General features: G+C 36.5%; 1 protein-coding gene across 4 annotated transcripts in view; it reads right to left on the minus strand.

Moving 5' to 3' along the window:
• Positions 1-26178, minus strand: part of LOC150099031 (serine/threonine-protein kinase Nek8-like) — a 1046903-nt gene that overhangs the window by 90171 nt on the left and 930554 nt on the right. Inside the window, exon 22 of one of the 4 annotated variants that reach the window (XM_090405253.1) lies at positions 17794-17997. The exons of the other annotated variants lie outside the window; for them this stretch is intronic. Within the exon in view, the coding sequence (XP_090261379.1) occupies positions 17912-17997 (86 nt within the window). The 3' untranslated portion in view covers positions 17794-17911. Of the gene's footprint in view, positions 1-17793; positions 17998-26178 lie in introns of those variants that run through there. 4 annotated transcript variants of the gene reach the window in all.

The following is a 26178-nucleotide window of genomic DNA, read 5'->3' on the forward strand; positions in this document are numbered from 1 at the left end:
ACATGCATTTTCCTCCCTCCTCTGGCATGCTATCTTGCACACCACGGACGGATGCTCCTTGGCTTGTAGCACCCCCCTTCATAACATCTCCAACAGAGCTCCGTGGCTTGTAGCAGCATCCCCACTAAATATCTTGTCTTGGCCACCTCTACCTCACACATTGTGCTTTCAAAACCATTAGTGTCAGTGCCTACCAAAGCCTCCACTCTTAGAGGACATAAGTCATCACTTATCATAAGCAGTACTCCACCACAGCATTTTTCCTTCCTATCCTACCAAAAAATGTGGTACCCTGCTACTTCTATTCCTGTTATTATATCATTTTCGGTCAACCACGTCTCAGAGATCCCAATAATCTTTGGCAATGCTGACACTATCAGAGCCACCAATTCATCTCCTTTATTCCGGATACTCCTGGCATTAGTATAAAGAATAAAAATCTGAACGATGCACACACACTATCTTCAGTAGAGTACTTCTATTCCTGTTATTATATCATTTTCAGTCAACCACGTCTCAGAGATCCCAATAATCTTTGGCAATTATTCCGCCTTTATTCCGGATACTCCTGGCATTAGTATAAAGCATTAAAATGTCACTGCTTCTATACCTATCATTATCCCCTCCAGACCCCACTGGACTCAGTATTACCTGATGTCGTCTCCCTTCCCCAAAGCATCCATTCCCACAAGAGGCCACCCCCTGCTACCATCCACCCTGGGAATTCTAGTTTCCCTGTATTGACACAAGAACTCATTCAGAAAACATCAATCTCTCCAGAAGCTTGTGTCTTTCCTCATTCAAATGCAAGCGGTCTCTCACATACAATTCCTTTCTGTCCTCAAATGCCCTCAAAGCATTCACATAATCCAATCCTCTATTCTGACACATTTTGGCTATTATGCTATTCACAATTACTGCTCTTCTGCTCAGCTCATCACTATCATACCTGGGCAACAAACACACAATCTTTCCTCTCTGCATTTTCTTTTGTACAATCTCAAGCAAGAATCTAAGATCTCTCGCAACCTCTTGCCTCTCAAGTCATTTGCACCCACCATTACAATCATCTCATCTCATCCACCCTGCTTAATTGCCACAGCCACACACTCTATCATTCCTCCAGGCAAACACTCCTCTGGCATACTATCTTGCATGCCAGAGGAGTGTTTCCACTCCCTCGCATCCTTCTCATTCTCCCTCTCTCTCTGACTGTTTCCATTCTCTCCTCTTCTATCCTTCCCATAATTCTCTCTCATTCCCTCTCTTCCACTGTTTCTGTTCTCTCCTCTTCTATCATACCCATACCTCTCTCTCATTCCCTCTCTTCCACTGTTTCTATTCTCTCGTGTTCTATCATTCCCATAGCTCTCTCATTCCCTTTCTTCTACTGCTCATATTCTCTCCTCTTCTATCATTTCCATAACTCTCTCTCACTCCTACTCTGATTTGCTTTGCATTTATCTCTTCCATTCTCCTAATGTCATCTTTGAGACTTCTCATCTCATTCCCGAGACATTCCACCATCTCTTTCAGCTCATCTATCTCTTTCTGCAAGTTAGCCACTCTTACTCGACATTCATCCTCCCAGTCATAACCATCTACAAACACTTCACAATTGTTCAAGCCTTCACACTCCCCACTCTTATTTTTTCATTCATATTTCGGTGTTCGTTATTCTCACCTTTCACACTACTCATCTCTCGAAAATCTCCCACATCTAACGCAATGAGGTCAGCTATCGTAACATCTAACTCACTGTATTCCTCCCACTGCTACAATTTAAGCATTACGCACTCCCCTTCTCTGACTCACCATATATCCAACTGCTGGGATGCATACATGCCACAAAATCCTTTATTATGTTATGCAAAATAGAGTCCTTGAATAGGGGAGGACTTGATGACATGCCATTTGTAATTGGAGCATTGGCAGCCACATCGTTCAAATTGTGCCGAGGAACAACTACTACAACTAAATGCTAAATACTACTTGAACTAAACCTAAACGCTAAAACTAAATGTTAAACACTATGTTATATGCTCTACCGTAACCAAATTTACTTATTCAACACTATAAGTATAAACTATATTTAACTATACTAATTAGCGAATAACAAAAACTTATCTTTTCTTCCACCGCACATGTCCGACTATGACCTCGCCTTCTGGGTATACCAAAAACATAACACAATATAAACAACAAGGAGATTTCAAAAGCAGCACCACTAAAGAACACCCGTATTACTGAGTGAAATGCAGCACAATTTGCGACAAAAGTCACACTATACACCTTTAAAAACACTTTTTTTTTTACCACAGCTCAAATCTGACGCACATTCTTCAGCAATTCTAGCACCACTCCAATTTGTACGTGATTTCTACATCTTTGTTATATTACCCCTCTTCCTCCTATCTACTAGATTTTGCAAATAGCATCATCTCAACCCAGTGGTGCACCTGGGGGGGGGGGGAGACCCTGGTTCTCCCCAAAAAAAAGAAAAAGGAAAAAAACACTAGAAAAATTTTCAAAAATCGTTTCCTGATTAAAATTCATTTTATTTATTTATGTTGTGTCATGTCTTCTATTTCTATACTACTTATGAATTAGCAGTCACTTAAGGTAGGAATACTCTATAGCTCTCAGCAAAATCATGACCACTGTGAACGCAAGGCGAATGAAGTAGTGCTCGGGTGGACCAAGCGCTACTTCGTTTGCCTGAGCCAGGCCAGAGGAGGTCACAGGTATCAGGTATTGGCGATCACTGCAGATGCTCAGTCATGGGTCGTATGCAATGTGTAGTGTGTATTCTCAAATCATCTACTCAACTGCTCCCCCACTACCACCACCAAAATTAAATCCTGAGTGTGATACTGTCTCAACCTTTGTTCATATTCAACATTCCAGAGATCAGAAACTATTTTGGTCAATTGCTTCTGGAACCACTCTAACATCTTTTCATCCTTTGAAAACCAGGTGACCAAATCTGTGCACAATAGCCCATATGTGGCCAAATATAATGAAAGAGCCTTATACAATGAAACCAGAATCTCCTTAATGCTACAAGTCAGTGTTCTCTGCATCATTGCCACAATATACTCCCACCATCTACAAACACTTCACAATTGTTTAAGCCTTCCACATTCCCCGCTCTTATTTTTTCATTCATATTTCGGTGGTCGTTATTCTCACCTTTCACACTGCTCATCTCTCGAAAATCTCCTGCATCTAACGCAATGAGGTCAGCTATCGTAACATCTAACTCACTGTATTCCTCCCATTGCCTACAATTTAAGCATTATGCACTCCCCCCCCTAACCTATGAGGTCCATTCTATCACACACACATCTCATCATACTGTGCCTTAAACACATTCAAATGCTTTCAGGCAATGAATCCAAACAATTCACAACTCGAGGGAGGTGGGGCTGAAAAATTCTGATAAATACCTAGAAAAAAAATCATATTAAAGTAACTGATATATCCACAAGAAAGAACATACCTTAAAACCCTTTAAACCCCATCTTTCATCAAATTGTAATAATTTGTTTTTTTCCTTTCAGGATATATGTCACAAAAACCTGACATATCTTCTTATAAGAAGATATGTCACAGGAAGATATAAAAACAGATAAAGGTCAAATAAATATAATTATAGTACATGCTCCAAAAGAAGAAAGAAAAAAAAAAAAAAGAAGCTTTCTATGAAGACCTATAACAAATAGTACAAGAAATAAAACCAAATGAAAAATGAATTACGTGGGTGGTCTGAAGGGTTCTCAGACTCGACCACAGATGGCAACACTATCGGCAGAATTTTTTTTTTTTTTCCAAGTTGGTATATCTGTCATAAGCATCCATGTGAAATTTCAAGTCATTCTAACAAGTAGTTTGTTTTATACAGCTGTCTGTATCCTTTGAAATGGATAAAACCGAATACAGTCATCCTTCAAGTTACGTCCGTGATCCCATAAGGGAATAAATAACATTTTCAGCTATACTTTCGAACAAGATGCAAGCAAGCGCAAGGTAAAACATGTGCAATGGCAACAGCGTTTTCAGCGGTAACCTCCCTCGGCAGTCGGCACGTAACTTCAACCGTTCCTTTGTTGATTTTGTGTTTGAGAAATGGGTTATTTGTGTGTATTTATCATTAAATATTTTGGAATATTTTGATCTCGAAATGAAGTTTCAAGTTATAAATCAACATGAAGCTGGTAAGCTTGTCAATGTGATCGCACATTGACAAGACTTCGATGAGAGTGACAAAGCAAAGACAAGGTTCTATCAGTGATATGGAAAAGCTACTTGCATCATGCATAGAGGACCTGAACCAAAAGCGATTGCCCCTTAGCACTGTGATCATAACCGCTAAGGCACTTAATCTCTTCAACATGTTGAAGGAGAAAGCAGGGCCCGATTATGATTGGTTGGTTCATGAGATTCAAGCAATATTTTTCGCTCATAATGTGAAAATGTATGGGAATCTGCAAGTGCTTAAAAGGCTGGCAAGGAGTTTGTGGAGAAATTGAATAAAAGTATCATGGAGGAAAATCATTTGTCCCAGCAAATATTTAATATGGATGAGATGTCCTTGTTTTGGAAAAAAATGCCCGAGTGGACATTCATCCACAAAAATCTACAATCTATACCAAATTTTAAAACTCTTAATGCCCGTATTACGATTCTGTTATGGGTAATGTGGCTGGATATAAACTGAAACCATTTGTGATATGGCACAGTGAGAATCTGCGAATCGTCAAAAACATTAGGAAGCATACTCCAAGTACATTATCAGAGCAATACGAAGTCATGGATGACAAACATTGTTTCAGGATGCCTTAATCAAATGCGACTGAAATGGAAAGTTATTGCGTGAAAGAAAATGTAGAATTTAAAATTTTATTAATTCTAGATAATGCTCCAGGTCATCCGTCCTTCTTAAAGCGGTGATCTTCACCAACTTCAAGGCCATATTTCTCTCTCCAAATACTACTTCATTGATCCACCCGCTGGATCAGGAAGTTCTTGCAGTGTTTAAGGCTACAGAGAACTTTTTTACCAGCCATTTCTGCTACTGAAGGAAATGACCAGACTCTCATGTAATTCTGGAAAGCATTCAATATTTATCATGCTATTAAAAATATTGCTGTGCCTTGGGACGAAGTGACCTCTCAGTGTATGAGCGGCACATGAAAAGACATTAAAAAGGTTTGTGCATGATTTTGGAAGTTTGTAATAGTGAGCCTAGCAATAATCTGAATCTTGAAGTGAATGATGACGACATAATTCAACTCATAGAAAGTCTTCCCCCCCCCGCAAGAGTTGACCAACGAAGGATTGGTCGAACTGGAGGAACTACTGTTGCAGAAGAGGAAAAACAAGAAAAGGAAGAGGGAAAAGAGAAACAGGAAGAGGTAGTTAAACAATGTACAGTGAAGGGTCCTGTAGAAATGTTCTTTGCAGATAGCGATATGAAGATAATAATAGAAACGAAAGTACATAATGCGTTTGCTTGCTATGAAGAAGAGGAATAAGCAAAGCACATTGGACATTTTCATCACAAAAGCAAAGACTACACCAGAAGAGCAACAGCCTGGTCCTTCACACATGGAAGGTAATGAAGATGTGATTGTGGAGGAAGATTTGGATGATTATTCTCCTGTTTTATAGTGGCAGTAACACACAGTATAGTTTTATAATAAGGTTTGAAAATTAAAATGGCAGTATACTTATTAGAGTTACGTCCCTAACCCCTATAATTCTATTGATTTAATGTATCGACTCACTTCCTGCTGGATGGAAAAGAACTCAGACGTAAGTCGAGGGTATAAAATTCTTTTGCAAACAATTTTATAACCACACATTTAACACCAAAAGAAATTCATTCGGAGTTCATAAATGTTTATGGGCACTCTTCTCCTTCATTTTCGACAATTAAGAAATGGGCTGCCGAGTTTAAACATGGCCGCACCAGCCTTGAAGATGATCCACATGAAGGACGTCCAAAATGTGTAACAACACCAGAAATCACTGATCAAGTGCACGATATGGTATTGAATGACCGGTGAGTCAAATTGCGTGAAATTGCTGAGACTATAGGCATTTCAAAAGAACATGTGGAATATATTTTGCACAAAGAATTGCAAATGAAAACGCTTTGTGCAAGATAGGTGTCTAGCTTGCTCAGGAGATCAAAACTGCACTTGCATATAAATCTCTGAACAGTGCTTGCAGTGTTTTAACAAGAATAAAACTGATTTTGTGTGTCGATTTATTACTATGGATGAGACTTGGGTCCAAACAGCAGTCAAAATAGTGGACAAAAGCCGGTTGTTCAGCATCAAAGAAGACAAAGTTGGTTCCATTAGCAGGAAAAGTCATGGTATCGGTATTTTGGGATGCTAAAGGCATTTTGTTTATTAATTATCTTGAAAAGGGTAAAACAATAACCGGGGTATATTATTCTGATCTTTTAACCAGACTAGATGAAAAAATTCGTGAGAAAAGTTTGCAGAAGAAAAAAAATCATCTTTCATCAGGACAATGAACCTGCCCACAAAGGTGTTTTGGCAATGGGAAAATTAAGGGATCTGCACTATGAATTGTTGGAACATCCACCCTATTCCCCAGATTTGGCTCCCTCTCACTTCTCTCTCTTCCCAAAACTAAAAACTCTTCCTCGCTGGTCAGCATTTTTCTTTGAAACAAGGTGATTGCAGCTGTAGAGGGGTATTTTGCAGATCTTACTACAGGGACGGAATAATAGCGCTGGAATAAATATATTAGTGTTAAGGGAGATTATGTTGAAATATAAAAATAATTTCGAAATTATAAATTTGTTTTTTATCGTTAAGCTGAAAACTTTTTAGACCCCCCTCGTATAAGTCATTTGTAGGTGTTTCTGGAAGCAGGCATTGGTAATAACTAATCTATTAGCATGGACAAATTCCAACAGTTTTTCGATATGGATGTTATGTACAACCACACTAAACATGTCACACTCAAGTCTAACTTTCATATTTTTTCCCATTTTTGCATTCAAGTCCCCTAAGATCTACAGTACATCTCTCCTTGGTAGTCAGTCTAAAACAATCTGCAAGTTTACATAGAATTCTTCACTCTCTTTTTCAGGCCTATCTGTTTAGGGTGCATAAACTATCACAACTGACACTGGGTAGGATGAGTGAGCCTTAAATCTAACACAAACTGTCCTGTCATTAAATGAATTATAATCAAGAAGGGTTCTTGCCTGAACTGTCTCCAGTATCATAGCTATCCCATGATGTTTTGAGTCACCTCCTGAAAAACAACTAGCTTACTTTCCTGTGTTTTGAAGTGACCTTCTCCATTCCATCTGGTCTCTGAAATTCCCATGATGTCAATTTTATACTTTCCAGCTAACATTCTGAAATTATTTGATTTTGCTATACACTTTGGGTACTTTTCCTGGTAAAGGGAATGTATACAAGAAGGTAAAAGTTGCACTTGCCTCCCCCCCTCCACTCCCAGTTGCCACTTCTATCAAATTACTTCATGGAACACTTCTTGAAAGAATAAAGGATCCCTTGTCTCTCCATTTGGTTTCATTATGTTATAAGAAGTGTGCATACAGTCCTGAAGATAAAGCCCTTGACAACACCACCCTTCACAAAGACTCACAATTGCCAAGAGTTCTGTCCACAGGGCATGAATGGTATAGTTGAAGTGGCTAGATGGAATTCTGAGTTAGAGGCTTTGAGTCATAATTCCATATTAAGAACCTAAAATCATTCAGTCCTCAATGCATTAGTGGTACATCAATCTAAAGATGTTCAGCTCATGCAGTTACCACAGTATGACCTAGGGAAGATCACCCATACTTGCCACTATAATTATTTGTAAGAATACAGACATATTGCTCTAGATTACTGCCAGACTGTTATTCTAGGCCAGGGTCAACCATTCCATCAATGGACAGTTTCACTAGTCCCAGTGCAGTGTCATATCCACTTTGGACCCTAGCCCAACTGGTCCAGTCCTCAGAGCCAATTATTGTCCCAAAGTTACGAATCCGTCTTGCTGATTCCCTTACCTTCATTATTCTATTGACTAGGAGCTGTTCAACTTGGATACATGCTGCGAATATGGGTACTGTCTGGCACAAACAATTTCTCACACACACTCTCTCTCTCTCTCTCCTCGGATTTTCAAGGAATGACAGGAGTGCTGTGGATAGTGCAGGAAGCACAGTGCTTTACACAAGAAAGCATCTCTATCTCTGGATGAACCAATTCAGCCAAATCCTTACAAAGAAAAGACACACTCTACTAATGACTTCTCTTAGTTAGGTTGCATTACTGCACTTAGCCCCAGAGAGTCCGATCTCTGCATCTAGGTTCATGAATATTAATCCAATTCTCTTATATATCTATTTTCTTATATTCTCTCTCTATACATATATAAGCCAGCCTGGTTGGCGAGTGGTTAGCATATCTGCTCTCCAGCCAAGAGGCTGCAGGTTCAAATCCCACATAAGGCATGGATATTTGTGATTGTCTTCCACCTTCATACATTCATTCACCCAAGTATAGATACACTCTCCCAATATGGACTGGGTCACTATGGGAGTAGTGGATCCAAACCTCCCTCAATGGGAGAGGCCTTCACCATGCAGTGGGTTGAAAAATAGGCTGTTCATCATCATCATTATATATATATATATATATATTTTCAAATAGATTAAATGACTATAAGCTGAGTGATAAAAACAGAAACACCATTTCAATTAAGTAAACTGAACAACCAGTTTTGTCTTCTTAGAAGACTTCTTCGGGTGCATAACAAGAAGGAAACTACCAACAAACATTGTGAAAGACAAAAAAAATATACATTCAAGTGTTAATGTATTAAAGTTTGAAGCAGTTCTGCATATCTCTTCATTGTTGGGAATGTGCATGCATGCCTATTTTTCAACCTTCTTACAATCTTTCAGCAAAATAGTTATTCAAAACAAACAGTTAATCTATTTAATCCACCTCTTTGGCATATTGAAGATGCCATAGTGAAAAGACTACATATCCCTACCATATATCAGTTCCTTTTTGCCAAAAAGTCTTGTGAATGCCAAAGTTGGATAGTAGTGCAATGTCAGTCTGTGAGATTATAGCTGAGGTGTTGAGATGTACTGAACTGAGGATGATTTCTTTAGATTCTACAATTCTTTCCAGTTCATCAAAGTGCCAAAAGATATTTTACGATTTGTCATAATATACTATAGAACTAAAAATGAACTTCTGAATGAAAGAATTTATGATACAAACATATCTTGGCACATTTATTTATCCAGAAAGTTTCTTTATCTGTTACTATTGAACATACTTTAGACAGCGACACATAGAAACTTATTAAAGAGATGAATGAATTACAAGCTTCCAAGACTCAAAAAAAGATTAATTAGAAAAGTTGAAGCTCTAAAGCAAAAATAAGAGAAATCATTTAAATCAGAGTTTCAACTCTGTCCTGACAAAATTATTGTAAACAAATCCAGTCACAACCTTTCCAGTGTTGAAAAGAATATTCTTAGTAAGAGCTTTAATTTCATGATATCACCAGAATCCTTTCCAAAAGAGCTGTTACTAAAATTGAAAAGGCTAACTCTTTCCTTCCTAGTCAAGAAGCCGATTTACTTTGTGTGGAATCCATTTTTATTATCATCCATGCAAAACCCCCTACAGATAATATCTCTCCAGCAGAATGTCAAGCAATAAAAAAACTACAAAAAAAAGATATAATCATTCTTCTTGCAGATAAAGTTAACTCCACTGTCATGCTGAATACTGAAGAATATAATAACAAAATGTTCCAATTATTACAAACAGATACTTACTCGATTCTTGATCCAACTCATGAACTCCATAACCATACAAATAACCTTCTAAGAACAACTATAGAGTTTCCTAGAAATATTTGATTGTCTTTTCATTCACTTCATCCTTGATTATACAGATCCCCAAAAATTCATAAAGAAAATACTCAACCAATTGTGGAAGGTATTGATTTACCTACTTATAAACTTTCAAAGTATTTAGCGAAATCTCTAAAATGCTTATTTGGCTCAACGTCTTTTTTCATCAAAAAATTCTGTTGATTTTCTTTCGAGTATCAAAAAACATGCATCTTTAAAAAGATGAAATTATGGCTAGTTTTGATGTCATTTCCCTCTTCACAAATGTGACTACAGAAGAAGTTCTTACTCTGTTAAAAGATAAATTATCAAAAAAAGTAATGTCTTTATTAACCCATTGCATTAATTCTGGTTATTTCCAATTTAAAGACACTATGTACAAATAAAAATTTGATTTAGCCATGGGCAATCCTTTATTGCCCATACTGGTGAATTTATATTTGGAATCTTTTGAAGGAGCTTTCAATGGGAATGAAGAGATAGCTCTTCATTCCCATTGAAACCAAGATATATCGATGATATCTTCCTAATATGGAGTTACAGAACTGAGTCTTTAAAAAATTTCCTAGACTACCTCAACAGTCAACACCCCAAAATCCAATTTACTGCAGAATTAGAGATTGATAGCTCTCTTCCATTCCTAGATGTCAAACTCACTCATGTATCTAAAAAATTAAAAATCTCTATTTACAGGAAACCAACTTACACCAATAGATATCTCCATGCACAGTCCCATCACTATCCACCTCAAAAACTTGGCATTATTTCTACACTAGGCAAACGTGCACGTTCCATACTCTGTGAAGAAGAAAATATTAACTTCAATTTCTTCTTACAATCTTTCAGCAAAATGGTTATTCAAAACAAACAGTTAATCTATTTAATCCACCTCTTTGGCATATTGAAGATGCATTAGTGAAAAGACTACATATCCCTACCATATATCAGTTCCTTTTCACCAAAATTAGCCAAAGTTCTTAAAAAATATAACATCCAGACTTCTTTCACTTCTCTACTTCAACTCCGTTCCTTGCTCAGCACACCCAAGCAAATACATAACAATCCGAAATATCCCGGCATTTACCATATTTGTGCAACTGCAACATGCCTATTTTGGCCACAATGGCAGAACCAAAACAAGTGCTCTGTTGAATTATGTCCTGAATTCTAATGATGCTAACGATGAAAAACTCTATCATTCATCCAGTCTTATTGGACAAATCAGAAAATATCTTTTGATGCCATGATGAACTGGAAAGAAGCCACAGCAATAATCTCTCAGACAGACATTGTGCTGCTATCCACCTTTGGCATTCACAAGACATTGAATGCATGCACATGCCAAACAATGAAGAGATACAAAGAACAGCTTCAAACGTTAATGCTTGAATGTATAGATTTTTTGTCATTTGAAATGTTTATTGATAGTTCCCTATTGTTATGCACCCAAAGAAGTCTTCCAAGAAGACGATGTTGTGCAGTTTACTTAATTAAAATTTAAAATAATGTTTCTATTTTTATCTCTTGACTTATAGTCATTCAATCTATTTGTTAAAAAATATGTTTCTCAGCTGAGAAAATCAGTTACATCATATATATATATATATGAAAATCTGTTGTAGTTACTGGGTATGAAGTTCATATTTTTTTATACTGATTGAAATCCGAGAATTAGACAAACGATTAATTTATTTAACACACAACATGTTTTGTCGGAAAGCAGACTTCTTCAGGCGTGAGAACACTGAAAGCAAAATAAAAAACACTACAAAGAAACATTGTACCACTACAAAATTGACTATAAACTTCTGTTAAGTTTGAACTGTAGCTACACTGCGGGCTAAAGTTCTATTGTTAGGCATCTGCGAGTGATTCTCGCAGATGCCTAACAATATCAGATACTGGCGCGCTCGTGAAATCTGTGATTTCACGAGTGCGCCAGTATCTGATAGCAGAGCTAAATGAGTCCGGTAAATTGTAACTAAAGTTACTGTTTATGTGATGAGAGTCTAGGACAATTTCCTTAGACTTGACTATGCAACGTTCTACCTCGTCGTGGCATATATGAAGGTTTGAAGTTGTTGTTCAGTTTATTTCATGTTGGCGGCCTTCGCTATTTGTGTTCACCAAGAACAGGACATGGCTTGAGAGGGTGCTTGCTCTGGTTCTGTTGTAAGCAATGTCCCTTTGATTTCTCGAGACATAGGAGGATATTGTCAACATTTTGAATGCAGAAATCTGGTAATAGACTGGAATATTAATCTGCAGAAAAACATTCAGAGCCTAGGCTCACAATATAGGTTTCCATGGTAGGGCTGCAATATGCAAGCTCCACAATACCCAAACCAACATGCAGTTATCTTCAGTGGTGCAAAGAGCATATACAGTGGGACATGGAAGCTTGGAGAGATGTGTTATGGAGCGACAGATCATGTTACACCCTCTCCTGAGCAGATGGATGTGTATGGGTGTGGCAGATGACCAGTGTGCTTATGCACTCTGGTCATCTGCCAGAATCTTACCAGAACACATAACCCTCAACTATGAAATTTTGAGGTGAAGGTATGTCCTGTTTTTCCTGGTTTGGCCTTGGATCTCTGCTTGTGGTGCCACAAACACTGAACTATGAGAGATATCTGAACATTCTAGACATGCAATTTTTCCTACTTGGTGGCATTTCTATGGAACTGACCATTGTCTCTAGCAGTAAGACAATGTCCCTGTGTCATAAGGCTGCTGCTGTAACTGCATGATGATTTGTGGACATGAATATCTACACTTGACTAGACTCAACAGAGGCCTGATCTCAACCTATTGAACATCTGTGGGATGAATTGGAATGTTGGGTGACATCAAGGGTCAACTACCCCATAACAGTCCAGAACTTCATTACATGCCTATAGGAAGAATGGTCTAAAATTCCCATTGATCACTAGTGTATGCTTGTGGAAAGTATGCTCCATTTCATTGGGAGATTACTGCAATCCTTAGTGAAAGTCCTATATGGCTGTTTGTTCCTCATACTATGGTGTCCATTGACTTCTTTCAAGTGGTACGTGTGTACACACACACACACACACACACACACACACACACACACAGGATGTGCTTCAAAATGAAATAAATATTTTCAAATATTTAAAAATATGGAATGAATATTTCAAATATTTTCAAAATATTTCAAAATGGGTTTTTCATAGAACATGTAGTGTATTGAATATTTGTAAGATTATAAATAATTTTGATAGGTTTCGATTACGTGTTCATGTGAAACCTAGTTACTGTGCATGAGCAAAAAGTTTCATGACTTCCACCCATGAAATATTTTATAAACCTATAGTACATTTGTACTATATTTGTCTTGAGGCATGAGTCCCATGATGCCTAGTGTGTGCCCTCAGGTTGTGGATAGGGGAAGAGCCACTAGATACAGAGGTTAACTGTAAATAAACAGGAAAACCTGTAAATGTGCAGTCATGGACAATGGGATGGTTATCTATATAAAAAGCTACATATTTTCAATGATGGGAATGTGACAAGGTGAGATATAACCATCATTAAATAAGTTACAGCCAGCTGGATGTTTGTCGAGCAACAACTTCATTATCATCAGTGGAAGATCACTCATAGATGACAATGGCGTGAAGGATATTGTGGTGGGTGGAGAATTATGAAGAATGAGAAACAGCTAGCACACCTAACCTCTTTAGAAGTTATGAAAGAAGAAAAAAAAAACCTCTCCAAATAAGGAAAAATCTAAAAAATATAATAAACAGAAAATGTGAAGAAGTAAATGAACAATGGCATATAGAGAAATGCAAAGAAACAGAAGTTTTAACAAAGACCAGGAGAATCGATAAAACATATAACGTTAAAAAAGGAATGTGTCATAAAACAAAACAAAGAGAAGCACAATTATCAAAAATAAACATGGGAGCATTCATATACATAAGAAAGAAAGAAATTTCTGAAAGAGGGAAAGAGTGCTTAGAACTCTATAATGGAGAAGATCAATGGCAAGACTATAGAACAGGCCTGCACAACTTGATTGTCTTTGAGGGCCAAACCCAACTTGGACCACCTGACCAAGGGCTAGATTACTTCAGACCTTGAATTTTAGACTAGTCCACTGCAGCTAAACTTAAGTAAATTTGTTAGTAGGGCTACAGTAAATACTAATTAATATGCATATTTAAATTTTCTAGAGAGTTACAATTAAAATTATAATCAAAATTATTTATGAACAGATAAGCTGCAAAATTTCTCAATAAAAACCACTTAAACATGAACACAAAGTTCATGTTTAAGTGGTTTTTCACTGAGAATATCACACTCATTCTCAGTGAAATATCAATGACTGAATGTCACAATGTGACATTCTGAATGCCACAATGTGACACATTGCCTTTCTTTGTTGCCACTATTTCATCAAAGTTTGGTGTCATATTTGAAGTGGCCGTTCTTAATATAGATTCTAAATTGATATCACTTAAAGATGAATGCTGTTTGGTTTTGTTCAAGTTCATGACCAAAAATGTTTGTTCACAAGTATATGTGCTCCCAAACATACAAAATACCTGGTAGGCAGTATCCAACAAATGTTTAAATTTATCCTGATCCAGAATAGAATAAAACTCTTGTAAAGCACTCTCCCTATGCTTGATCCCATAGTTCTCAGAACACTGGAGATCAATAACTTCCATCTGGAGTTTGACATGTAGATTTCCTGCTTCGACAGAAAATCGATCCTCAATCACTTTTAGGCGGACTTCGTCTTCATTACTCAATGGCATTCTTTTCTGAAACTCCTCACTTAGAAGTGATATGTGATTCTTATATTTTACACACACCACTGAATGATATTCTGATGGAATAGTCTGTCGACAAGTTAAGAAATGTGATATATCCCCCTTAGCAAATTGATTTTCAAACAAACTTAATTTCATTTGATTGCCTTTATAAGACATTAACTGAAAAACAAACTTATTTTTTCCTTGAAGCTGCAAGTTAAGGTCATTCAAGTGACTCAAAATGTCACACAAGAGAAATAAATCTTGATTCCATTCTTCATCCATTATTTCTGGAATTTTTCCATATCTTCTTGAGATTCCAAAAATTCAACTAGTTCATTTTTTAGAGTGACAAAGTGCGACAAAACTTTACCATGGCTCAACCAACGTACATCAGTGTGGTATGGTAGATCCCTGTACTTGGCATCGTTTTCTTCTAGAAACGCCTGAAATATTCTGTTTCAAACCCCGATCTCGAATATAGTTGACTAGAGCAAATACTACTTTAATCACATGATCAAACTGCAAAACCTTTGAACATAACACCTGCTGATGAATTAGGCTGTGAAATTTTGTCAATGGTTTACCTGCATACCGTTCAATAAATGTTATAGCACCAACTTTTTTTCCACACATAGATGGGACACCATCGCAAACTGCTACTAAATTCTTGAAATTTAAGGATAGTTTTTCGGTTACACACATCTTTACATTTTCTGCAATCTCCTTTCCTGTTGTTCTTCCTTTCATTGAACATAAACCAGCAAGCTCCTCTGTCACCTCAAAATTCTTATTAACGCCTCTTACATATATTAAAAGCTGTGCAGTATCTTTCATGTCAGTACTTTCATCCATAGCAAGCGAATAATAGACAAATTTACTAGCCAATTTTTGCAGGTTATCTTTAAGATCCTCGGCAATATCAGCCACCCTGTGCTGAACAGGCATACGGGACAACTGATATTTTCAAAATTATTTTTCTTATCAGGAAAAAATTCAATATTCAATAAACACAATTTGAAAACGGTAATCATCACACGCTTTTTTTTATCAACTCTCCCTCAGTAAATGATTTGCCAGCACAAACTATTTCTTGTGATATTTTTAAGCTTACCTTTGTGACAACTTCATTTGCAGATGTAATTTTTTTTTTTAAAGGCTTGCTGCTCACTGCTAAGGACTTTCAATAACATCGCTGCTTTTATTTGCTTTTCACTTGCATCCAACTTGCCAAGGTTAGGATGTTTTGACTCAAAATGACATCTCAGATTGTACTCTTTTGGCACAGCGATAGATTCTTTGTGTAATACGATTCGTTCTCGTTCGTAGACATCAAGTCGTTATCACGGAGATGTAACTTTGAATTTCCTCACAGCGATATTAGCACTAACAAAACTTCAAAGTGATTGTAATAATTTGTTATTAAATACGACAGTGGGAATAACTCCGAATGTAATTTATTGTCGAGTTGTAAGAAACGTGATTGTGATATTAATCGCATGAACGTAAACATGCAGAGTCTTAGTAAAAATTTAATTCAATGCTAGGAAAAAATCGTCTAATTTCATATTCCCCCATATGATTAAATAATTTTAATCAGGCAGACGGCCAAAATAAATAGCACTGCAGGCCGTATGTTGTGCGGGCCTGCAATAGAAGATAAAACAAGATTTGATGTGGAAGAAATTGGCACAATCATATTAAAGGGTTAATACGATCCTTGGGCCTTGTTTGCCTTGTCTGCAAACAAAGCATCAGGTGTTGATAACATTCCCTCAGAATTAATAAAATATTCAGGAATTATAACTAAGTCATATCTATTTATATAATCATTCCCAATAACTTTACACAATGCTCTGTCATTCCCATTACTGAAATAAATAATGCAGACAACTGTGAAAATCATCAAACAATAAGTTTAATTTCACATGATTTTAAAATATTACTAAAAATTATACAAAAATGATTAATAAATAAAATTGAAGACTATATTAGCAATGACCAATTTGTGTTCAGAAAACATAGGAGAAGAGATGTAATCACACTAGCTCTAAGAACAATCACTGAAAGAAGATCAGAGAAGATTAAAAATACCTCGAGTTTTTCTTGACCCGAAGAATGCCTTTGATAGTCGTGACTGGAACCAGATGTTTCAAATCTTCAAGTCAATAAAGTTGGAAAGATAGAAGGCTAGTTCATTTCTATAAGCACCAAGAAGTCCAAATAGAAACAACTAACAGCAAAACTAGTGTAGGTAGCAGTGGCGGCCGATGAAATTTTAAATGGGGGTGCTGCCTATAAAAAAATTCTTTTTTTCTAATTAGTAACCAGTTTATTAGTAAATATATCTGTAGATTTATTTATTAATAAATTGGTTACTGATTAGGAAAAAAAGAATTTTTTAAAAATTATTTTGTATAGGCAGCACCCCCACTTGAAACTTCATGGGCCGCCACTGGTAGGTAGGTGTCTATTCACTAAAGAAGCGATAAATAAATTAACAGGCTATGATTTGCTGATGATATAGCAGTTATTGCTGATAATAAGGTCAAACTGAAATCCATTTGATAAAGATGGAAGTAATTTTCACAAAGTATGGCCTAAAAATTAATCATAAAAAAACTAAACTACTGATCACAAGTAAAGCAAATACCATGAAAATAAACTTAGAAATAAAGAGCAACTTGATGCAACATGTAACATCATTTAAATACTGTAAGTTTCATCAGGGAAGATGGAAGATCAGATATAAAAAGCAAAAATATGCTTAATAATGGAACACGTATAGACCACAGTAATAACTTTAATTAAATAAAGGTACAAATATTTCGTACGGAAAGTAACAGTACATCCTCAATGTAGAATAAACAGTTAAAGGAATGGAATACAAAGTAAAGAACAGTCGGTGGATCACCAATTAAATTGTTGCCGCGTGCCAGAAGATTAATTACTAAAATATTATTAAATAATTCTTTAAAGATAATTATTTCATTGATGGTTACATAAAATAAGAGTCTCCCAAACTTTTGGGAGTGAGAGAGAGACAGTCATTTTGATTTTAATTCGGCCGATGTAAGAGGGCTTTGCAACTTTCTTTAAAAAGCGTTCATATTTATGTTGTGCTATGTTGTGCTAGACCAGACTTATGAGGTTTCATGTATTTGATATAATATTGTTATTCCTTCATTCTTTTTTCCACAGAACGGCCTGTTTGTCCAAAATAGGATAAACTGCAAAAATATGCTTGGCGAAAAAGGCCTTCTGCAATAGAAAAAACAATTTTATTAGTAAAGGACTTAGCATATTAAAAAAGAAACTGGTGACACATATATATGAGGGGGAAGGGAGCTGAAGAGTTCTGATAAACACTTAGAACAAAAATGATGTTAATGCAACTGATATAATCATAAGAAAGAACATATCTTAAAACCCTTTAACCCCTATGTTTCATTAAATTGTAATAATTTGTTCTTTCTCTTTTAGGATATATTAGGAGACATTTAATGATGTACTTCAATTCCTTCATGGTGATTATCAACTTTTCAGCACATCCTCTTATATATGAAGCACAGCATTACATGGCTGTGATTTTAAAAAACATACCACCAAAAAGTTGGAGGTATTCAAATTTTGTACTGAAGAAGGTTGATGATGAGAATTAGTTGGATAAGAAAGACTAACGAAGTTCTAAACATGGTTCAAGAAAAGCACTCATTAATGAACTATATCAACACGAGAAGAAACAGCCCAACAGAACACCACCTGAGGCATGGAGGGCTGCATACAGAATGGTGGGGACTGTAAAAGGAAAGAAGCCTAGAGCAGATCAAGAATTTCCTATATAAACAACTTAAAATTATTAACTGCAGCTAAGAGCCATGAAGAAATAAAAAGGAAGGCATATGATATTATGATGTACTGCTACCAATAGCCAATCTTTGGACTGATGCTCCTGAGAAGAAGACAGTACATTTGTATAGTGAGTGAACTAAGGATTTTTTCTATTTTATTATATATATATTAGGATAAACAAGTTATTTTATAAACTTGGTTATTTTAACTCCTAATCCCAAATATGCAAACAATTAAGTTTGTGCCTGAAACAAAGTTCAAGTCTAAAGATGGTACAACACCAGGGCAACTCATTGTAAAGGTGGGTAAAGCTCTGATCACTATTCTTAGTATTTTCCCATAATGTAAAGCACAGCTCACTAGAAGATGTATACTGCAATGCATTATGGGTAGGGTCACTACCCAGACCAGTTTCAACCTTTTTTGAGGTCTCCTCAGTGAGTAGCTAGACCCTTAATACCAAGGTTATAGTAATACAGAGCCTTATCAACTTCACCTATAGAAGTTGCAACAAGGTGTTTTTATTTTTAATAAAAATCTCTGGATGAGATATAGATGTAATAAATTTTTTAACTTTTTTAATTTTTTACCCCAAGTTAAAAAATTTATTACATTTATATATATATAATTGAATATAATATAATTGTATTTTTATCTCATCTTATCTTCCTTTTACCCTCTTTTTACCTTGCGGTGTTGGGGGTTTATTAATCATCGAACCTCAAGCCGTTCACAGGATAAGATGGTCAGCCCTATGCCCTGGTGTATTCTATGTCCTGTAGCGTTGAGTTCTCAAAGCTGGTTTGCCTGCTTTGCGGGATGAAAAATCCCAGGATAAACTGGGGGACAAAACCCTACTGTCCACGCCCAAGACCAGCTAACTTGGCTATGGCTGAGGAAGATCCTTCAGCTCCTCACGTCACCGATGGGAATCAAATCTAGGACACTCCTTTCCCAGGCATATGGTTGCGAAGGGTACAGCCACTAGGCTAACTGCGCAGACTTGTATTGTTATTCATATTTTAAATATATAATACAAAACTCTGCTCTAGAGACCAAACATGGAACTTTTTCAAGCTGCTTCAGGCCCAAAATAAGCTGGGTGGTGGTTTCACACCAGGCAATGAAATTCATCTTCAACCTAAAGGCAATCAATCACAAACATTTATGCTTACAGTGGAATACAAATCTCAAGAAAGAGATTAGTTTATTTTGAAACACCCTGCACCCAATCCCCCTCACATACACATAGATTTTAAAGAAACTCGTTAAATATTACACTAAGACAAATATATGATATCTATCAGTTCTTTATTCTGTGGTTAGTCTATATATTTTCTATGGGAACTGGCTTTTCACCATATGTGAAAAACCAGTTTATGGGAGTAAACATAATCATCTATATATGACACTAGCAAATTCTAAACATGAATTTTGTTTCCATAAATTTCCATAAACATTTCAGGTTTGGTGGGGAAATCGCAACCAACAAGTGACCTGGATAGGACCTGTTATGGAACTATAAAAGAACTATCATGTAATCAAAAAAGTTCTTGTGGTTTTCAGTAGAGATCGCTGCAATGACATGTTTTACTTTGTAGTGTTTTGCAGAGTGTAATTTTTTGTGTGTGTCATAAGGCACAGATATGCATCAGTCAATTGGTGTGCTCTTATTCTGTGACTTTGAACCCTTTTAGGGTTCAAAGTCACAGAATATTTAAAAAAAATATTCTGTGACATTTTAAAAAAATGTCACACTGACATTTTAAAAAAATGTAAGTTGAATCTAGCATAACTTTGGCTTGTTTACTTTATGAATTTAAACTCGATTCGAAGGCTTCAGAAATGTCCTGTAAGATATGTGTGATATTTGGAAAAGATGCAGTAGCAGAATACTACGCAGAAATGATTTAAAAAATTTGTTTCTGGTGATGAATCACTTGAAGATACACCACATTCAGGAAGACCCTCCATTATTGACAATGAAGAATTATATGTCACTGTTGAAAATAATTCTACATTAACATGTCAAGAACTTTCACAAATGTTTAATGTGAGTGGTGAAACAATTCTTTACACTTACATCAACTGGGAAAATCATGGAAGCTAAGCAAATGGATCCCACATACATTATCAGATGAATAAACTTCAAAGGCTATCAATTTGTTCTTCACTTCTTTGATATTATAAAAACAAGCCATTTTTGAATTACTTACTTATGATGAGAAAATGGATTTTATACTCGAATAGGAAGCGAACTCATCATTGGATGTTACCAAACGATCCAGTATCACACACTTCAAAAGCACTTCTTCATCCCCAGAAGACTATGCTTTGTGTGTGGTGGACTGGAATCGGTATTATCCACTATGAGTTTCTAACTGAAGGCCAAACAATTATGGTTGAGATCTACTCAATGTAACTCGAGTGTGTGCAAGATGCATTACTTCAGAAACAGTGAACTAGATAATCAGAAAAAAGTGCTATTCTTACAGGACAATGCAAAACCTCATATTGCAAAACTTACTTGTGAGAAGATTTGTGCTTTAGGATAGGAGATACTCCCTCATCCTCCTGACATTTCTCCAAGTGATTATCACATTTTTTTGTACTAGACAATCACATGAAATAGACAGTTCCGCAATAAAATAGAAATTGAAGTGGAGGATGCTTGTTGGTAAACAGTTGTAGATTATGAAGGTGCTTATTTTAATGCATAAAACATTTTATGAAAATTTCTGCAGTTGTTTAATTTTTATTTTAAAAAACCTGCAAGGACTTTTTTGGTTACTGATACTATGTTTATTTACAAATGACAGAAGTAAGTATCAGAAATAAGGGACAGGAAATGGTTCCCTGATTGAGTTTATTCATCTCAAGATGGTTGAATAAATGAAACATGGTTGAATGAAGATGATATCCTAACAGGAATAGAAATGGAAGGATACAGTATCTTTCATGAGGACAGAAAGGACAAGAAGGGAGGGGGGGGTGGTGCTGCTGATGATAGCAGTAGAATTATGTCCACATAAGGTAGACATGAAAGTGGTAAATAATGGCAATGATTATGAAGCAGTGTGGTTTGAAGTAGGGATTGGCAGGGAATGTGGAAGGTGGTGATGAAGAAATGTATAAGCAACTTTGGTTATTGAACAAGGAAAGGGTGATTATTATTATGACAGTATAGATTGGAATGAAGGGATAGTATTTGGGAATAAGGAAAATGAATATTCTTGAGAGATAACTATCTCAGGCAGCATGTAAAGGAGGGCACATAAGGATTGAGAGTTTTAGATCTGATCATTTCATCAGAGGAAGTAATTGCGAAAAAAAATTTTGCACTTTCCTCCAGTTTGTGAGAGTGATATGAAATGATCACATAGGTTGTGGCCATCAGACTTTTGTGAGGAAAGGATATATGTAGAAGTACAAGGTGACATTGTATAAACACCTTGATGAGGCCTCATATGGATTATTGTCACAGATTTGGTCATTGAGTTTTCATGGTGACAAGGATATGTTAGAAAGGGTCCACAGAAGATTTGCAAAGGTGAACAGTAGTCTTTGGAATGTAGAGTAGGAGGGACAGATTGAGAGAATGTAAATTGCAAAATCTTATGAATAGGAGGAGAGAGGGATATGATTAATTTAGTCAGAAGTTATCAGGTTGATATGGAAGACATTTTTCATAGAATAGAAGGGGAGAGTAGAACAAGAAGCCATTGCCAGAAGCTGTATAAGTAGGGTGTTAGCAGAGGAGTGTGGAGCAGGTTCTTTACATGGGGAGTGGTTGGTGAGTGGAATGCATTGCCTAAGTGTGTTGTGAATGTAGACACGGTGAATCAGTTTAAGGCACAGTTGGATAAGCATTGTATGCGATAGTGTTAACCTCCCATGATGAGTGTCTGACTCCAGGTCAGGCAATAATAACAATAATAATTCAGCTGGAAAGATACATAAATGTTTTTAGTGTTCTAGATTAGATTCACTGTGCTACAAACATGACTGAATGAGGAAGAATGGGGAGAGAGAGAGAGAGAGAATGCATCATCTAAAATTCTGATTTTTGATATTACAGTTAGTTATATCATATACAGTTCCTTCAATTTTGGGATGGTAGGGAAGTGCCAGTTGTTTAGGATAACTGAGTGTTATGATTGCAGTTTGCTGCTCAGAAATAGTTACACAGTGATTTAATATTTAGATAACTAATGTAACAATTTACACTTGAATGTACAGCAGAAATTTCTGGAGAAATTGATTGATATGAGATATTAATATGGAGAGTTAGGGAAACTATACATAAGAGTAAGTTATTCAACTTGTTAACGTTATGAATATCCTTAATCACAAATGTGATGATTGATTTATGACATTTAAAGGGGCTAAGCAACAGGAACAGCAAAAGTCATACTGTGCAAAAGCAAACATTACAACAGTACACAAGGTAGTAACAAGCAGCAGACAAGGTCTCATCACTGGGAACCAGACCCAGGAAGATACCATGGCTGAATTAATGCAAAGTCATATTTCTCATGTATGGCATGAAGATGCTTTATGTGCAAACATTTTGCTTACTTGGATATATGATTAAACAATATAATTTCTTGTCAAGTATAAATTATTTTCTACTGAAGTTAAAAAACTTTCTATGTCTCTCTCTGATTTAGAGCAGTGGTCTCCAAATTTTTTGCCGTGAGGGCCACATTGGGTACTTCAGCACTGTTCAGAGGGCTGTAGTAAAAAAAAAAAACTCTAGAACTAGATATATGAGTTTTATTGAAAGCAGATAAAAACTGATTACAGAGTATGTGAGATTAAATTCTCATATTTTTATCACAAATTATAATAAAACCATTAATGTGAATGATGTAACTGTGTTTATGTTTTAAAAATCTTGTATTTAAAATGTGTAATCTTAGTCCCTCAGGTTCAAATTTTGAAGTGCTAATTACAAGTAGCGATTTCAAATGTTCATCAGATAAATTTGGCCTGTATTTTGACTTGATATATTTCATTCGGGAAAAAGTTTGTTCGCAAAGATACGTTGTCCCAAAAATAGATAAGTTTACAAGCAAATTTCTTCAAATTTGCTTGTAAAATTTTGTAAAATTCAAATTTTTTTTCTTCGTTAGTCCATTTTAACCGACCTTTTACCGTCAGAAAGACTGTAACTTGGATTAAGGTTGCTTTTTGCTATTCGGGAATATATTTTGAACACAATTTTAATTAATGCATTTGAAATCTATCAACACCCCGTGTTTTTTTTTGTGGATTCTTATTGAAAAATTAGTCCAATTGGCAGGCCGGATAAAATCATATCACAGGCCACATCTGACCCGCAGGCCGTAGTTCAGAGACCCCCTGATCTAGAGTATTTATAACTTTTTAGTTCTTGTATATGTGAAATACATGATATGTGCAATAATCAACGTTTATCTTTTGTGGCAGGATTTCCTGATGGCCTTCATACAGTAATACTACAAAATATCACACATCAATACCAAATAAGTGTGATGGATGACCTCAGCTTTGACCACAACCCAATTTTACTCCAACTGGACTTACAACATGAAAATATCCCAAATCATGTCACCAAGTGTCAACTGGACACAACTAATCACTGCTCTACATGAATCTATTGGCCTAGTTCCTGGCATCGACTCAGATGAAAAAATTGATGACTGATTTTGAGCTTCGAAAATCAGATAACAACTGCATTAATAGATGCCATTACAGATGTGCCACACACACAAACTCTTACCAACTACATGTTGAGATTAAAAACCTGATCCATGAAAAGAACAGAGACAGGTGCCAATACCATAGAACACTGCCCCAAGAACTGACAAGCACTTAATAGGGCTATACAGGAAGTCCAATATATGCTTAAAAACTATCAAAATAAACAGTGGGAGACAAAAGTGCAATCTTTAAACAAAGAGGACTAGACACTCTGGAAAATGACCAAAGCTCTACATACAGACTGTAAATCTCTCCCACCAATCCATGATGATTATGGTGACAAAGGCAAAGTTAAAGCCTTTGCCAACAGCCTACCTACAGAAGCAGTGTAGTCCAAATGACACTCGTGCGAATCTGACTTTATCAGTAAAGTATACACCTGGGCATGCTGTATATCAAAATGCACAGAGTACATAAACCCCATCCAAATGACATCACCTGCTGAAGTATGTGAAATCATCACCAAACTTAAAAATAGGAAAGCACAAGGCCCAGGTGGGATTATAATGAAATCATCAAATACCTGCACATAATGCATGTTGTTGCTATTATTAATGCAATATTATGATATCACTACTTTCCTGCAAGATGAAAAGTACCAGATGTAATCTTAGTCCCTAAACCAGGAAAAGCAGCAGACCTTCTCCAGAACTATCACCCAATCAACTTACTTTCGTGGCTGGGAAAATACCTGAGAGGGTAATACTAAGAAGACTTCAGAAATTCACTAAAGAATTTAATCTCATCCCTGATGAACAATTTGAATTCCTTGAGAACCACTCCACAAAACAAGTTCTGAGTTGCGGAAGACATCCGTGCAGGGTTCAACTGGAAGCAGCACACACAGAGACGTTCTTCCTGGACATTGCCAATATCAAAACTTTCCTACATGAAAAGGCTGCAAAATTCTTTGCAATGTTGCTATTCACCCTAACCTACCAATATACCAAGCGGCAGACTACAGTGAGCATTATCCTGCAAAACACAAATGTCCCCAAACCATACTGAACAGGTAACTTTTGTAAAACCCACTGAAAGAAGCCCAAAGTGGGTGAGCCAAAGGCTCAATAATTTGACAACATATGGCACAATGGGCTTCTTTTCAAACTCCTTCAGGTCCATTTCACTAGGACTAATGAGACTTACCAAATCATACCTCAGCAATTACAAACTCTAAGTGAAACTACAGGGAATTAAATTGTCTGAATGCAACATCACTGCAGGCATTCCCCAGGGCTCCCTGCTATCATCTCCGTTCTTTGCTATCTATGTGGCCGACATCCCATGCAATGTTGCTACCATAATAATAATAATAATAATATGATGATACACGGCTGTGAGTCCCCTTTACGGGGAGGTACGGCACCATCTCAGTCCCCCCAAATTTTATCCCTGCTCCAGAACCGACATAGCTGAAGAATCAGACCTATCGCTGGGTCAGTATTCCTGACTGTAATCCATGCGTGTTCACTCGAACGGTTTGCCTGCTTGCAGGATGAAAAACCCCTCTGTTCATGCCCAAGACTGGCTAACTTAGCTATGGTTGAGGAAGATAATTAAGCTCCTCACGTCGTTGATGGGAATCGAACTTAGGACACTTCTTCCCCAGGCATATGGTTGTGAAGCGCATAGCCACTAGGCTAACCGCATGGACGTTGCTACCATAATTGGCCCTATATGCAGATGACACTGCAATAATGTCTGCTTCTTGCAACCTAGATTGGCAACCAACAAAATATGTAAAATGCAGTTTCAGTACTAGAACAATGGTTCAAAAATGGTGAATTGATGTTAATGCAGACAAAAGCACTGTAATACTATTCACAAGAAGACGAGTGTCTCCAG

This window comes from Typopeltis vanoorti, chromosome 15 (genome assembly GCF_054136105.1).
Source record: "Typopeltis vanoorti isolate ZY-2024b chromosome 15, IOZ_Tvanoo_1.0, whole genome shotgun sequence".
Taxonomy (NCBI): Eukaryota; Metazoa; Arthropoda; class Arachnida; order Uropygi; family Thelyphonidae; genus Typopeltis; species Typopeltis vanoorti.